Raw genomic sequence first — 17,708 nt, forward strand, 5'->3', positions numbered from 1 at the left:
TGCCTATGTACAAAATGCCAGTACTGAAAAATTTAAACCTAAAAATTTTATTATTGAAGATAATATTTTGGTTTGTCTGTTCAGTATTCATATTACTGTGGAAAGTTTATCATTCCTTGAACATGATAGTTTAGTAGGCGACGTTTCGGGAGATCCTTCTCCCATCATCGGGCAAAGTAAAATGATGTTGAAATGATGTTGTTAATTAAAAAAATGATGTTGAAAATGATAAAAACGAAGTAACACCTAAAGATCTTCGACTTACCTGCAGAGTAAAGACTGAAAGAAGTAAGAAACAAACAGGAGAGGAAAGAAAAAATTTGACGTGTAAGAAATGCATTAATCGCAAATGGATACAGTCATAAAGTCATCACGCAAGTAGATATTTAAATGAAGAGAAGATGCAACGGAGACAACAAGGAAACATCAGAGGAATTTATAGCATCAGCATTCCTACCCTTCGTACCAGGTACCAGCGAGATCCTTCGTCGAGTTTTAAGGCAACACAAGATCAAATGCATTCTTAACTATAAAGACACCTTAAGGAGCACTTTGTCTAAACCAAAAGACAAAATAAACCTGGAAGAACAACGCAATGTTGTTTACGAAATCCCGTGTAAAGATTGTGATGCAGTGTATATAGGCGAAACAAAAAGAAAGTTTAAGCAACGAGTACAAAAACATATGCGCGCGGTGAGAAACGGAGACGTGAAGAAAAACGAAATTGCGGACCACAGCTGGAGCAGAAGTCATCAGTTTAATTGGGATGAGAAGAAAATCATTGACAGAGAATCCAGAACAACTGCCAGGAAGATTAAAGAAACCATTAACAGTGTAGCACGTAACAAACACATAAACAGCATCTCGTATCAACTTCCTGAGATTTGGTTACCAGCCCTACAGAAGTAGTTACCTACATCTAGGTCCGAAAATGTTAATTAACTGTAATTATTAGCTTGTTTCTGATTGGTTTTTTATGAATTTTGATCCTCTGCAATTATATAAATACATGCTCAACATCATTTTACTTTGCCCGATGATGGGAGAAGGATCTCCCGAAACGTCGCCTAATAAACTATCATGTTCAAGAAATGATAAACTTTTCAGTAATAAAAATTTTATATTTAAAAAACTGGAAATTCAATACGTAAGGTATTGAATTTCCTACGTTTGAAAGATAGACAGAATTGTTTCTGCAAATATTATAATGTTTAAAAGGTTATTGTATAGAATGGTTTCCAAGTTACCTAGTCCGATTTAACGGTTTTCAAGTACAGGGATCCCGCACGTCACATACATATAACAAGAAAAATTTAAATTCACAATACCTCGAAGAAAATAGAATTTTCTCTTCTAACTTCATATTCAAGCTTTTCGGCATTTTTGAGCTCATGATATTGATGATTGGTGAAATTTGACTACACAAGGAAACAAAGACAGGTATTGTATATCTACTATTTAGATATTTTGAAGCTGCAACATGAAGAAAATTTTTACACTTAAATATAATCTACCTGTACAATGTAATTTAACATGGCGCCAGGATATGATATGGTGATTTTGGATTTCTTTGGGTGTGTTGTCTTTATCTGAATTAAGTAAGAAATTGGTTAGTTAATTTTGATTAAATTGGATGATCTGCATTTTTAAAAAAAATCATCAACAAGTGGCCGGCCCCCAGCTCACTTCCGTTTTTTAAAAAACTTTCTAGAAAGTAAATACTCAAGCCCTTGAAAAATGTTCTTGAATAAACGATCTTCTTTAAAAAAGAGATTTGTGACAAAAAATATATTATAAACATAACTGTCAATCACGACTTTTCTTTTAAAACTTCTTATTAACCTTTTTTATAGACACCACTCAATAAGGGCTTCCCTCTTTTATTAAACCTGCAGTTTCTTTTAGCAATTATAAACTTTTATATAACTGCCATAATTAACACAATCCTGGGCATTTTTGTCATAAGAATTTAAAATCTTACCAAAAAATTTTCAGGGAAGCTTGCTGGTAAAATGCACCAAATTCCATCAGTATCTAACTCGAGTGGTCGACTGAAAGTTTACAAAAATAAGTTAGAAGTTTAAAACATATTACAGAAGAATAATATAAGTTAAATATGCTGATACAGCAGTTATCACTTGCTAAGTACTTGAAATTCAATTATTTTTACTCTGCGAATTGATTTACCCTATTTGCTCCACCAACTCTCTAGCTTGCGTAATAATGTTTGCCCCTGTGTAACACACAATACCAGCCATCTCCATTGAAAACCAACGAGATCTAAAGATCAGAACGTACAAAAGTAAATTTAAAAATTAAGAGTTGATTTTTCTTTAACATTACTAAATGACACAAAAATGTTTTTCAATTTTTTCTACTTAAATTATGTTTTAAAAATTCACACTAAATTTTGAGGGATTTTGCTTCTGTCACAATATATTTTTAATCACACGCACAACATGTTAAACAGAAACTCTTCTAGAGCTGCAAAAATTACCAACCCTTTTCTCATCACATATCCGTAAAATGAATTCAAAATACATTTGTGAGCCAACTGCAAAGAATCGTACAAAACTTCCATACCCTTAGCACTAAAAAGTAAATTAATAAATTACAAAGTTATTATACATATCAGGATTTTGTGAATTTATTTGTGTATGTCCTAAATGCCACAGTAATTGAGACGTTCCGGACAATTTAATAATAAGAATTATCAGATGAATACAGGAGAGGCGAAACAGAACAATTTCATTAAACGAGCAAATTTTTAATAATGTTAAATACGGGCCTCTACAGCTATTCAGGTTCCATTTAACCAAATATTTTAACAAAGGGGAAAATTGAATATATCCATTTATGTTGAAGACGCAAGATTTTTATTATCACTAATGGAGAATGGAAATTTTTTTAACAAAAGTAGTTTTTATGTTAGAAATATTGTAATATTTAATATTGTAATATTAAAAAATATTAAAATAAAAAAAACATACTGTTTTACTTCTGCAGGGTCCCCTTTTTCCATTGCAGCACCAACATTTTTCTTCCAAACCTTAAAAAATCAAACAGTTAATAACACAGAGACAGGTTATAAGAAGTACTACTGGCGACTAAATAACATAAATGAAATAAAAATAAGGCACCTTTAACAATCCTTTGAATTCATATCTTCGATCTCTGAACGCTCGAACAGTATCGACATAAAAAGAGTTTTCTTGTTGACAAATAACAGTCTGTCGTAATTCTGATTTAGTGACTTTGGTTTTCTTGTAAGCCTTGTGGCAATAATCTAAAGTAAGCAGGAATAGGGAAGGAATAAATCTTAGTGCATGTTTATAAACGTCCTAACGATATATTGTCGAAAAGATAATAAAACCTGCTAATCTCTTTTTCTCTGCTTGAGCTTGTTCTGCTGCTGATAATTGATGAAATGATCTAGGAGGATCACCAGGGAATCTTCCAGGCATCCTCTCAACTTCCAACTGTTGCTTAATGTTTTGATATTCGTTATAGTTTGCTGGACCTAAATACAAAAAAATTGCTTGTAGAAACACAAAATTAAAGGAGTTTAGCTAATATCATTATTTTCAAATGTTTATACAGGATAGCCACTTCAGTCTTTAAATACTGCTTTCATTGTCAGTCAATGCTCAATAAATTTCCCTAAAGTGGTGGAATGATACACGTTGGCTGTACAACTATCCACACGATGAAAAGACTTCCTTACCACTCAAGCACTTACTAATTTTAATGAAGGTAAACGCTATTACATATTTTCACACATTTACAGTGTTTTTTTACAATACAACGTTTAGATTTTTGTTAAGTTTGTAGGGGGAAGGGATTTCTTCATTTTAGAAAGAAGTGGTGATTTAAAACTTCGAAGTGACGTTTTCTGGTCATTTTAGAACGAAATGCAGCGAATAAAGTTCGATTCGCTACATAATAAAGAGATCCTATAAACCTTAAATAACGTCATCTTTTATTCTAAAAACCATCAAAACACAATTGTGTGGAACTTAACAAATGCCGTAATTTGTTCAACGTACACTTTTTCCCTCAAAAAAGGTGAGAAAAAACTATCTAAATTTTCGCAGATCACTTTTAATTATTATTAAATGCATAACCAATCTCAAAATAAAACAGAACAAAAAACTCACTGTAATCTCCTCTCCACATCCAATCCATTTTACGTTGACACTTTGCACCAGGTTTGTTGAAATCACAAGCAGCACACGTAACTTCATCAACTTGAGCAGGCGGCTTAAAAAAAAGTAAAAAAGCTATAATTATATACCAACATTTTATCTTCATTATATACAGAATTTCCTCTCTTTTTAGATAATCAAATTTGAGGAGATTTGAGGACTTTTGATAAGAATTTTAAGCTTTTTTGAGAAGGTGAATGTAATTTTATAAAGGAATTGAGGATATTTAAGGACATTTTTATATTTTTTTATATTTTTTTTAAAAATAAATTGAGAATATTCTATATGTTCAAAGTAATAAGAACTATTTATTTTTTTACCCATGTAGCATTTCTATGCATTTTGATAATAAAAATAGTTGACAAACCATTTAGTTTTGTAAAAGCAAAATTGAGGATTAGGATAAGTTGTTAAAAAGTACACTTTAAGGAGTTTTGTGGAGACTTCTCAAACTTGAGAGGAATTAAAGAGTTTTGACAACCATGTTTCATATTGTTTTCAATTGTTCAAATTCTACCATAGTTTTTTCAAGAGCTAGCAAACATTGTCTATTATAATCCAAGTCTGGTTAAATACCTAAGATTTAATTATGAGAAAACCTCAATAAAACAGTTGTAATTCTTGTTACAAACTGTTACAAAAATTTGGGAGGGGGAGGGGGGGGGGGGGGGAGGAAACAGGTCTCTTTTGTAATGTAACGAAGAATTTTTATATATTATGGACATTTTTAGTTATTTTAGTGTATGATCTACATCTTGAATTTATTTCTTGCCTCTGAACTTACGCAAAAGTATCAAAAATGTCAACTTGTGTCCTAAATTTATGGTCCTGTTATATATTTATTATATTAGAACACTAGTTTGCCTGATTGGTACTATAGAAAATGAAAAGACGAGGGCTTAAGATTCGAAATATTACGTTACAATGGTGGTTGGTGGATGGTACTAAATTTATTACAATGCGTTACATGGGTGGGTGTGTGATAAAAAATGGCTAATTTGGGTGTTACATAATTATAACTGGCCCCTAAAAACTAAAACTAATAATGATTCAGATTTACGAAAAAAAAAACTGTCTTTTTATTTTTACCTGCAATCTATTTGTCAGAATAATATTAGGATACATAGCAGCTACATCTAAATGGTATATCATAGGCTTCTCCAAACGATTAGGTGTGTCACGCAATGCTTCAAGTTGTTTGTTAACATCTGCACATATCTTATATAAAAAATAGAAAACATTTTATTTTGTGTAATTTATTCCAAAAGAAGTATTTAGTTATTATTTTAAATTTAATCGTAGCTGGCGTACTCATAAAAAATTATGATAACAATTCTGTTTACTAGTCTTATTTAGAGATTCTTACAAGTATTAGAAAACTCAAGTCCTATTGCTTTTTGTTCTTGGCTTACAAAAAAAGGCCTTTTCTAAAAACTGAACATGGAAAATAGAGAATTGTTCCAATTTTTTTTTTAGGAAAAAAAATATGTATGAAGACATCTATACCTCATCCATATTTGTGACATACTCAATTTTAACACCTTCCTCTTCCTCAATCGTTGTTTTCATTATTTCATAACACTTGTCAATCAAACCTTGAAATGCTTCTGGTACCTACAAAAATCAACATTGTAAACTCACTTCTAAGTGCATTATGGTGTGATACATACATGTCTAACTGATCTAACATTATTGTACAAGTCTGCCAACCCTGTCATTAACCAAAACTGTGTATTTCGTACAATGGGGAAAATGGTTTAAAAGTAATACAAGAGTATAGAGAACTCTATATTTGTGTACATAACCATCAATAGATGCATAATAAATCAATGTGTACAAAGTGGCACAGTGAAAAAATAATTTATCGAATTCTTAGAATGGATAATGCAAAATAACACACCATTCTAAACCGAGTTGGTATATCACTTCGAAACACGCCCGATTCAAGAGCTTCAACATGGCCACCAACATACGTTTCAGTATCAAGTAAATGACCCCCGTAAAACTTGGTGTGAATCTAAATTAAAATGTTAAATGTTAAAAAATATAGAAAAACATACAATTGGGTTAATTAACATTTTGTGCAACCTACTCTGAGTAGCTAAACAATGGTAAACAAAAACTGAGTGAGTCAATCATTTAACGAAAATCTAATACTAAAATGTTTTCGCAGAAAGAAAGTCTTTATTGCTGTCTGACATTAAAACAAAATCATGTAAGATAAAAAAACTGATCCAATCAAAAAAGGTGAGTTTCACAACATGGCCATAGTAAACAGTTGAAAATGTTGGACTTCTTTAAGAAAAGTTGTGAATTGATAATTCAGGGAATTTAAATTGATAAGGTTTGAACAAGAAAATTACATTTTTTGAAAAGCCGTTCCTGTGTGTTCTTTAGTTTCAACGAACGATACACAAAATAGACTGCCTAAACTGACTTATTAAAACACTAATGTTAAAAAATAAGCAAAAATTAAAGATAGTTTATAAACATAAAAAAGGACAAAGGATCAGTTAGCAAGCAATCGGTTGCTTATACTTTTCAAGCGTACAGACATACCTGCTCTTGCTTGTTTGGAAAAATAATATTTGCATGAAAGGCTTGAACCATCAACAATGCCTCGCATAGAGTTCCAGAACCTTTCCTTAGGACCTAAAATGATAACACAACTGTAATAGGACCGATTAAAATTTGATTACAAGAAATCAATTTTGAATTCGAAACCATTTCAAACCCTTGTGAAAGAACTTTTACTTCAACTGTAAAACCTAATTTTCATTTCAGCCTGCTGCTCAATTAAACTGATTAAAATATTTTTTACCTCATCTGGTTCCATAGGAATAATTGTACATAACGCAAATATAAACGGATGAACATATTGCATGTACAAGTAATAAGTTGCAACAGCATCTGAGACGGAGTAATTTGCCATTTCCTAGATGCAAATTGCAGAAGTAGTTAACTTTACCGGTGCTGAGGAAACATTTTAACTCAAAGTTTAGTGGTTATCAACAACACAAGACGAAAAAAATGTTTCCATTACAACTTCTGGTAAAAAGATAGCAAAATATTTCTAATTTTTTGTTGACTCAGATTAAGGCATAACTTTTGTAAATAATCTGTTAAAAGTAGATTCAGTTATGTTAGTCCAAACAACAATGATAGTAAACTTTAATTCTACTTTTCTCCATAAGAAAAAAGATTGCTGTATTTGAGCCACAGTAATGATTAATTTTCTAGGTCAAGGGATGACATATAGCACCTACCCGAGGTTCTTCGCTTGCCATTCGTACCATTTCTTCTGGATCAACCTCTACAGGATTATAACGTAGTTTTGCCTAGAAACAGGAGGATTAGCATAAGTGATTATTATCAATGCTTGAAAAACCTTAACATTTTTCACAAAGTGGATGTTCATATCCCTTTGAATCTTTGACATGTCTCAATTGTTAATCAACAAGTTAAACATCACGACGTCAAAAACATTAATTTAAGGTCAATAGCTTAACATGAACTAATGAAAACATTACAATGCACTTATAATTTTGTGTCCGTCACTTTTCTCTGTGTGGATAACTAGGAACAACCTGTGAAAATATTGGGCAAGTTCCCAAACCTGGATAGCTAAAACTGTTTCGAAATAGATCGGTTGATGAAGTCATAATAAAAACCTTTAAAAGTTTGTCTGAAGCACATGATCCTATACATTTTCTTCATCAGCGTTATATACAGTAAAGGCAATGGAACAAATTTCGTCATTTTTTTCTTAAAACAATCTATATTTTTTCCATTGCTCCTTTGCTTAAGTGGATTTTTCCATTGGCTTATCAATTAGTACAAATGTAAGACATCAACAAGATTCTTAATAATATCTTTTGAATATCATTACAAAACATACTGACCATGTTCTCAAAACTTTTTTATTTACTCAATCAAGGAATTTTAAGGACACAAATGTCAAAAATTCTTAGTTATTAAAGGGGCACTCCAGTAAAAAAAATATTTAAAAAAATGTTATTTTGATTAACCAATACAAAAATATGTCAAAATAAACTTTTTACAATTGTCCGAATAAATGAGCATACGTCACATCGTGCAGAAAGTTCGTGAGCTCAGCAGGCACACCTTCTAAAAGTTTGTTTACTTACTGTTTACATTGTTCGTTGATAAGACGTCTTGTAACAATGACAAAGATTATAACTCAGAAAATCATATAATTCTCTTCATGAAAAAGAATTTACATAGCCACAGCCATACGACTTCGAACCTCTTGCGTCTCCCAAGGGAGAAATTAATAATAATGCAAAGTGACTAGGTGTCTCTTACTGATTCAAAGCAACGTTTGTAGCAAAATATTTTCTTTTTAAAGAAATCAAATCATTTGCTTTAGTAAACAATCTTTGTTACTTTAAAAGCCAATTTATTTTTATTTCACAGTTCAGCAATATCATTTCTCTGCACATGCTTTTTTGTGCATGAATGCAAACAAATTTTATGTAACGTTGAAATTTTCTCCGTGATCGAGAACCATTGAAATTCGTGATCGAAAGATCGAATAATGTTTGTGACGTGATAAGTTGGTAAAAGAGGGGTATGAATATTGTATAAATAAAAATCATTTTTATGATTATAGTAGGTCATAAATGCGTTGCAGAAGCTACTGATTTATAAGTAGTTGTTTTGACAAAGCTGTTTTAAAAACTGCATTATTAGCCTTACATGCAGCCTTAAACAGTAACAAAGATTGAAGAAAATGGGCACATTTACCCCCAAGGATGCATGTAATGCTGGCAGGTCCTTCCGCCAAAACGTTCTTTTTTAAAAAACAAAGAATAGACTTCTTTAAACTTCTCTGATCGATTGGTAAATCGAAACGCAGAGCAATTAACCATTCTTTAAAGATTTAAACGTAAATCACATAAAAAAAGCGAAAAAAATTGAATATGCAAAGGCAAGTATAACAATTTTAAAAAAGGAAAACAAGTGAAGTAAGTTTTTTTTATTTCTTATGCTTTTCTAAGTACTATAAAACAAAAAAGAAAAAAGTGATTTTTACTGGAGTTCCCCTTTAAACTAAATAGTAAAATGATACATCAGGTTCTCCAAAAATTAATTTTCTAACAACTTGCAGATTGAAATATGGACGACAAAATGGTTTTGAGTCGTAAAACTAAATCGCTGATCTTTCTAAAACTGTGATGTTCACATGAAGACAAAATTATGTTTTCTGATTTAAAAAAAAAAAAAAAAATTAAATTTTAAACAGCTTTACAAAAAAGACAAAAATAAGAAAAAAGATTAAGAAGTCATTTATCCAACGTTAGCGCTGCCGGAAATTAACATGATTTACCTTTGTTACAGCTTTTAAATTTTGACTCCCAACTGGTAAATAGCTGTCACGTTGAACCCATCTGAACATAACAATTACAAAATAACAAATTCAGTCATATTGAGGAAGAACTACTTTGCTCATCACTAACATACTGCCAAGCAGTGAGCAGGATTCGATCCGTGGTCCCCAGAACTGGGAGCCGCAGATGAACCCACTACACTACATGCGGCAATATGTTAGCGATGAGCTCAGATTGTGTGTATACATATAGGTGAACATTTATCATAGCACATCCGTACCTATATACAAATTCAGTTTTGTATAAAAATTTGTTATTGCTACTATTCCCAGATAATAAATTCATACAAATTTTCAAATTTTTAAACGTACTTGTTTCTGGCAAAAAACAAAAACAAACTAGATTCGTTATCTGTAGTCTGTATACCTAAGGTCAATTAAAATTACGGTGAAATTTGTCTGTGAATAAACATGAGTAGGAAACTAACAGCAGGGCTATTATTATCAGTGAAAGACAACCTTATTGCAATCTTTATGGGGAAAATATTATTCGTTACTAGAAATATGTTCTCTTTAACAGAAGTGACAGTAGATTCTAATTTCCTAATTCACCATTAAAATTTCTTAGCTAATAAGAAGCCATCTTTCTACATGAAAATAATTTGACTAAGCACACTTTTTTCATTGTAATGCTTGTACTAAATCAAATGTTTGTGGGCAACGAAATTATTCTTTTGGACACAAGCAATTCACTTGATTTACCAGTATTTAAAGCAAAATATCAACATCACCTAAATGCATCCATATGAATTCCATATCTTGCTTTATATTCTTTCTGCGAGTCTGGGGCAAAACCTTTATAAAACAAAAATTGAATTAGTATATGGATAAAAATATCTAAAATAAATTGTGAAGTAAGTAAATGTATTAAAATTATAAATCGACAACCAAATGTACTAAAAACCCAGTCCTTTTAAGGCAAAAAAAACAAGACTCTTTTCATTTCTCAAAAAGTGGGGATGCTTATTTGAAAATTGAACCAAATTAATTTGCAAAACCGCTTTTTGTGTTGAATATAAGAGAATAATAAAAGATAAATATAAAAGAGCTTATCACTACTATACAAATTTATTACAATTATTACAACTATTATCTAAAATTATTGTAAATAATTTTTTTAAGATATCTAAGGAGAGCCTACCTCTTGACCTAACACCCCTGCCTCCTCATGCTTACATAAGGAAATATGATACGCACATGCTGATGCACATGCAAGGAAAAATAGTGTCACTTAACTTCTAACACTACAACAAACCTACCCATTTCATCAACCATTGATATACCATGGACAGTAGCTCTGGCATCAATAAAAGGCCTGAAAAAGATAAATAACAAATACGTTAGTTATTTTTAATGTTTTAGTTTTTCAGATTTAGTTAAACATGCTTCAAAATCTGCATCCATAACATAACAACTAACATTAATTGCAAAGCGATTATTATGCTAATTAATGTCTTTAACAGAGATGGGGTATCACATAAATACAGAGAAACTTATATATAAACATACCAATCGAAAAAATCCCCATTATAAGTGACAAATATGTTTGGTTTTAATTCTGCCATGTGATCAAACCATCTTCTCAAAAGTTGTGCCTAAATTTTTAAACAATTATAATTTATTAAAACACCTCTTGTTAATATTTTGGGATAGAAAGAAAACAGCTGCTAAGCATGAAAATATCATGAAAAGAGTCAGGCTATTTTCATGTAAACATTGACTAGTTCAAATTATGTAAATCTATTATAGAAAAAGCCCAAATTACTACTTTTGGGAAAGGACTTTAAAATTACAAAAAATGTGAATGTACTTCATCTGGTTCATTAAAGACTATAATTGGCCCTTCAAATTCAGGTCGAGGTGTATATTCAAAATCTTCTATATCTTCAGAAACAATCTCCCGGTTTGTGATCAAATAACCCTAAAAATATGCAAATAAAAATATAAATACAAAAAATTTTTTAGCAATAGATCTCGATCTGCTTTTAATAAGAGTTGAATAAAATAATAAGGATAATGACCACCAAAAATTTATTTTAAAACAATATACCTGTCCATCAACCATATATGAAATCATCATAATTGAGTCAATTGCAGAATCTGGAAATTTTAAAGGTAGTTTTGTTGTTTCGATGTCAAAAGCAACAACTACTGGATCAGGTCGATGTAGCAAGTCGGGTCTTGGTTTGATTTCTACATGGGTACTTCCCCGAACTTTAACGTTATACCAATGACCCTATAAAGTAAAAAAAAAACATTCAATAAGAAATTTTTATTTTCACTTATCAAAACATTAGATAGAACATTTAACTTAACTCTTTTTGGAAAAAATACAAATTAACTTATTCTGTTATTTTTTCAAACAAAACATTCTTAGAATTCTAGACCAACACTTAACTTTCTATTCCTTTTATAAACTGGTTGTATTAACATCATCATCATTATCATTCTCGGCTTAACGTCCCTTTTCCGTGTTACCATGGGTTGGACGGGGTATATTAATGGCCCTCTTCCAATCTGATCTAGATTATGTTAGATCTAAACTCAACTTCCCCTGTATTAAGTCTGCCTTATAACCTCCTGCAAAGCCGTCTCGGTCTGCCTCTGGGGTTTGGCCCAGGAACTATCAGGTCTCTAAACTTTCTTACCCAATTATCCTCCTCCATTCTTTCCAAGTGCCCCAGCCAATTCAATCTTCTTATCTGGATAACATCTTTGATTCTACAGATACTTAGCCTGCTTCTTAGCTCATCTGAACTCTTTCTGTCCCTCAGACTGGCGTTACATATCCACCTAACCAATCTCATATCATTCCCTTCTAAACAGTGAAGATCTTTCTGCTTCACTGCCCCTGTCTCACTACCGTACAACATACCACTTCTTACACAGGCCTCATAAAACCTACCTTTTACCTCAATTGACAAGACTCTGCTAGTCAACAAGTAACTCTCTGAACTTTTTCCAAGCAGAACCTATCCTGCAAGTAACACTTCTTGCAACACTTCTTGAACAATTCTAAAAACATGTTAAAGGCTTTTTTTCTTTTAATAGAACTATCAGTCTAGGCGCTATCAACATAAACTATTGAACAAAAAGGAAGATAGTATATGGCAGCAAATTGAGTTTCGAAAAGTAAAATAATTTTAAATTTAAATTTATGTCCACCCAATTTGTAAATTTCCCTGCATTTTCATGTAGATAGCAGCCTGACTATATACAAAGTTTCCTTTAACAGAAATTCCAAGAGCTGATCAAAATACTAACCACATGGATTTTCAAATCAATTGAGACGCGGACATGATACGGCACATCATATTCACGCATGTCAATAATGTTATCCTTTTGATCAAATTTGGACGGCCCACTGGAGTTGTTGTTATTCTGATATGTGTCTCCTGTAACTAGTGTAAAAGTCGCATTTGATTTTTCTCGTTCCTTGTTCTTTCTTACACATGGTTGTAATTGTCTAAAGTTTTAGTGATTTTATTTCATAACACTGACACAAAACAGACCTGCAACAGACAATAGTTATTGCCAAAAGCCACTCAAAAAAGAATAGAGACTTTTGAAACTCTTGAATATTATTCTAATACGAATACACCAATATCTTTTACCCATTTTAAGAAACTGTTTTTTATTTTTCATACAGAATTAAATTATATAATGAAATTACATTATGGAACAGTTACTATTGTGATTAGCTAGTGAGTTTTTTCATAATGCAGGTTACCTTTGGTTAAATTATAGAGCACATTGCATGCTGTTGTAGTAAATTTCGCTTGAAGCTTCATTTTTCTTAGTTTCCACCCTAATATATTGCTAACAGGCTTTATCTTACTAAAAATGTAATTTATTTTTGAAAACTTAATAAATTGATAAATCTTAATTGGGAATTACATTTTAAAGTCTAATGTAAATAGAAAAGCAGACACCATTTTAAATATTTTACCATTGTCCTAATCTTTACAAGTTCATGTAAACCCTTCAAAGTGGAGAAATATGGTAAAAATATTTCTTTTTGGTTATTATTCTCTCCTTTTTTTAATATTATGTTTTAAATTTTGTTCTATACAGGGTTGAGTTATAAATATAAAGTCAGTCCACAAAAAATACTGATCATAGAGAGGCTTTTCGTAGAGACTGATCGTAGAGATGCCACTTGCCATCTATCCCTTGTTAACAATTATTTTTTGCAACAACCATTATAGAAATAGGCGATACAAACCATTGATGAAAAAATTAAAATTTGTAAGTTCCACCTTGTCTTTGTAAAATGATTCGCAAAAACACAATTTCGATTCAGAAATCACGGATTGCAAGAGTAAAGGAAATTTATTACTAAAATAGCTGTAATTCTAACCTTCCTTATATTTTTTCTGGATTGCAAAACTTACTGTTTTATTTTCAATAATTCTTTCACATTGTGAAATGATAGTTTGATGTATTTACTTTTCAATCCAGTCAAGTGATTTGGCTAAAAAAAGTAAACAAACACGAGGTATAACTTCTAATACATGCTCTACTGAAGCTTACCAAGAAGGATTTCAAAGTATCTTTTATATATAAATCCTTAACAGGGAAATTTAACTAAATCAATTCCCTACCAGATCAAGATCTTCTTTTTCCAATGTTTCAATAGCTGCTATCATGCCAGTAAACTTTTTATTTAAATACGTTGCCAATTCTCGCTCAGTTCCCTACAGTATAAAAAAGGTTGCATCATAAAAATTGAAATACAATTTTTTCGCCTTTAGTAGACAAGTCTTACCTTTTTAGCAGCTATGTAAAAATAAGGTCTAAATGGTAGGGAAACCTAAAAAGAATAAAAAAAAGCAAAATTATTATGAAATTTGCTGTTATAAATGATAATTGTATTGATTAAATATTAACATTCATTTCAATATGCTCCAAATATCAACATGGCTGAAAACATACATAAACATCATCATATCTTGGTAAAACCATTAAATAAAACACCTAACTTACAATCACAATGGAAAATTTAGGTCAAAAATCATGAAAACCAAGATAGATTTTTCAAAAAATTTAACAAGATTCCTAGACAACTTTCCAAGCAGCTTGTTCACATATTTAAAATTTTCAAAAAAAAAAAAGATTTCCTTTTTAATGATGCATAAATGTAAAATGTAGCAACAAAGACATTTACTTTTGCTCTGAATGAAAAAGATGCGATATATTTTAAAAGGCACATGTGTACATAAATACACATACTGCAAAATCAGTTAGGTGTTCTAACAATAGGGTTAAAATTCAGGAATATATCAACCTAGGCAAACACCCTATAGCACACCTATGATTTTTGCTACACATGCACCAAAATCTTCCTGATAAAGTCTAAACACAAACAGTGATGAGTATACTGCAATATTTCCCATTGAAATGAGAAAATAATTATTGTGTGTGGAATATCAAGCTTTAGGGGGAGGGGAAATGAGGTGTTTGAACATAACAACCCGTTTGCAACAACAGTTACAAATTCCAATTCTGAATCAGCTTTGTCTTTTTTTTATTCTCATTGATTGTTATCCATATTGTTTATAATGACGTTAATGAACGTTTGTTGATTATAATTACATATTGCTTTGTTCAACAAAAATAAAAAGGAAATATTAAGTAGCACCTTTTAAAAAAATGTGCTTTTACTTTGTTTCATTCACAATTTTAACTCCACATATATCTTTGTACTAGTCATAAATTACAATAAAAATGTCAACAATTTCTACAGGTCTAGAATGATCACAACTTATGCAGAATAAATAAATGTTTGTAAATGTAAATATCTTAGAAACAAAAAGAGTTTTTCAAAAGGCTCATTAAATAACTCTTTGAGCACAACAACATAAGTTTAACAAAATTTTAACACCTATTTTGTGTAACTGATTCGGGAATGCTTCGTAACATGATGAAAATAAACTATGTGCTAACACAACAATACTGTAGTCGCACCATGGATCATGCATAACGTGCAATATCCAATATAGCATATCAGACATCTTGGTTAAAGCTGTTTTGTTTCTAATGGTAACAACAACAAACCTTAAATCGCTCTCCATCATCTTGAATAAAATAATAATCCACTGCACTGATTAATTTCTTGTCATCATCTTGTATTTCAGTCTAAAGAAAAAAAGCATATTTTAAGAAGATACCCTGCCCCGTAAAAAATTAAATACACAAAAATTATGCTGCTTTAATTGTATTTATATTTTAAAAATGTATGGACCTGGATCAAAATAATAAAGATCTAATTTTTTTAAAAAAGCTGCAGGGGTGAAAGACCATCAGAAAAGTAGTTAAACAGAATCTTTCCATTTTAAAAGTGATTCCCCAATCCAATATTGGGCTTTTTCAGGAAAATTTAGGTACACAAGCTGCAAAAAGCACATATCAAGTGTGTTTTAGGTGTGTTTTCAGGTGTGCTAAATTGGTCAGCTCTTACAAAATTTGCACTATCAATAGAAAACTTAAAATGATTTGCCTGTGTGTAAAAACCCCACGAGTAAAGGTTTATAAATGATTCTCTTTAATATTGGATGCACATTGCTGAAACATGCACTCTGTTTGTTTTGTATGCCAAAACAGGAGTCCTTGTGCCATGCATGGAGGGAAAAGAATTTTGGTACTAAAATAGCTGCAAATTTTTAAATTGGGTCCATAATATTAAGCACATTCCTGAGTATTCTAGGTGCATTATGCACAATGCACCAGCCGAAGAATTTATAACCAGGCCTAAAAGCCCGAGAAATTTATCAAGAAAAACCATAAAACAATAATGCAAGGTTTAATTAGGGTCATCCAAGATAAATGCAGATTTTAATATATTTAAAACACAGAAAATACCAATTTTTTTTAATGTAAGCAAGATAATGTTCTTTTGTCTGATAGAAGCAAAAACTAAAATACTTACTGCCCGCATGTTTATCAGCCATCCACATCTTTCCACAGGGTCCTTATATTTAGCAAAACCATATTTACCATCAATGCTATCATTTTGTATTGTACGTTGAAGTCTTGCTTCAAGGGAATCATCGTTCAAGCTATAATGTACATGTAATGAGATTTTTCCAGTAAAAAAATTAGCAGAGAATATTAACTATATCAAAATAATTTTTTGTCACAAAGAATAAATTATAATTTTAATGTTCATAATTTATTCGATAGCACTGAGTGTTTAAAATTCAGTAGTAAAAATTACATCAGTTTTTTGAAAAATGCAATAAAAAACCTGAATTATTTGGGTAACTAATAACAAAAATTACCTAATTTTAGTCCCTTGAAAAGTTTCTTGTTTAAATTTATAAAAAACAATACCTTGGTCATATAAACATTTAACTGATGGCTAAATATATGCTGCAAAATATATTTTACAGTCACTAATAAATCATTCACTTATGAGAATATTTAACTTACTTCTCATCATCATATTTCTTCAGCTTTCCAGAGTTAAATAAAACCATATTAAAAGCTTGCAAAACTCAAACATTAAATTTGCTTGTTGATATCTATGTGATAGCAGAAAAACAAAACATACTTACTCTAAAGTGGTGTAACATGCAATAACTATGTTACACCACTTTAGAGTCATAGGAAATCTTAAATAGGGGCCTTCTGGCAATCTCGGAATTGTTCCTGGCCACAAAAGTCACAAAAAAAATACATGAGACACACAATTGTTTACATAAGCAATATTTTTAATTTATATACTCTGCATGTGTGAAAATATTTATAAATCCTTCGTTAAAAACCTGATATATAAATTTTATTTTATAAATGGAACAATGTTTGGTTGACTTTTTAAAAATCTTATTTTTAATCTTTACTTGCGCTTGATATAACACTTGTGTAATATATCATTACATACGCATAATATTTCAAAATTCAATTATTAGAGACTACTTACTATCACAACAGTATAGGGTGTTCAAACAAACATATTCCCTCATACTTTATTGCATGTAGACAAGTAAGATACAACAAGAAGAAATTTAATAATCGCAATGGAGGAGGGTGTTTTGATAGGTATATGTTCTGCCTTGATTTTTTAAAACATATATAAAACATATTTTATGCAC

At 30.8% G+C, this 17,708-nt stretch overlaps 1 protein-coding gene across 1 annotated transcript in view; it reads right to left on the bottom strand.

Moving 5' to 3' along the window:
* LOC130635796 (DNA polymerase epsilon catalytic subunit A-like) overlaps positions 1-17,161 on the bottom strand; it is a 30,760-nt gene extending 13,599 nt beyond the window's left edge. Inside the window, exons 1-28 of the mRNA XM_057445269.1 lie at positions 17,047-17,161; positions 16,544-16,673; positions 15,673-15,753; positions 14,384-14,428; positions 14,220-14,312; positions 14,010-14,089; positions 12,880-13,081; positions 11,666-11,851; positions 11,426-11,536; positions 11,125-11,210; positions 10,875-10,930; positions 10,347-10,410; positions 9,556-9,616; positions 7,472-7,543; positions 7,027-7,140; positions 6,765-6,857; positions 6,106-6,222; positions 5,712-5,819; positions 5,295-5,423; positions 4,158-4,260; positions 3,374-3,520; positions 3,141-3,286; positions 2,991-3,049; positions 2,502-2,591; positions 2,188-2,280; positions 1,982-2,051; positions 1,515-1,589; positions 1,329-1,418 (exon numbers count right to left, since the gene is read on the bottom strand). Coding sequence (XP_057301252.1) covers positions 1,329-1,418; positions 1,515-1,589; positions 1,982-2,051; positions 2,188-2,280; positions 2,502-2,591; positions 2,991-3,049; positions 3,141-3,286; positions 3,374-3,520; positions 4,158-4,260; positions 5,295-5,423; positions 5,712-5,819; positions 6,106-6,222; positions 6,765-6,857; positions 7,027-7,140; positions 7,472-7,543; positions 9,556-9,616; positions 10,347-10,410; positions 10,875-10,930; positions 11,125-11,210; positions 11,426-11,536; positions 11,666-11,851; positions 12,880-13,081; positions 14,010-14,089; positions 14,220-14,312; positions 14,384-14,428; positions 15,673-15,753; positions 16,544-16,673; positions 17,047-17,093 — 2,748 coding nt within the window. The 5' untranslated portion in view covers positions 17,094-17,161. The remainder of the gene's footprint in view (positions 1-1,328; positions 1,419-1,514; positions 1,590-1,981; positions 2,052-2,187; positions 2,281-2,501; positions 2,592-2,990; positions 3,050-3,140; positions 3,287-3,373; positions 3,521-4,157; positions 4,261-5,294; positions 5,424-5,711; positions 5,820-6,105; positions 6,223-6,764; positions 6,858-7,026; positions 7,141-7,471; positions 7,544-9,555; positions 9,617-10,346; positions 10,411-10,874; positions 10,931-11,124; positions 11,211-11,425; positions 11,537-11,665; positions 11,852-12,879; positions 13,082-14,009; positions 14,090-14,219; positions 14,313-14,383; positions 14,429-15,672; positions 15,754-16,543; positions 16,674-17,046) is intronic.
* Positions 17,162-17,708: the final 547 nt, after the last annotated feature.

This window comes from Hydractinia symbiolongicarpus, chromosome 3 (assembly GCF_029227915.1).
Source record: "Hydractinia symbiolongicarpus strain clone_291-10 chromosome 3, HSymV2.1, whole genome shotgun sequence".
Lineage (NCBI taxonomy): Eukaryota > Metazoa > Cnidaria > Hydrozoa > Anthoathecata > Hydractiniidae > Hydractinia > Hydractinia symbiolongicarpus.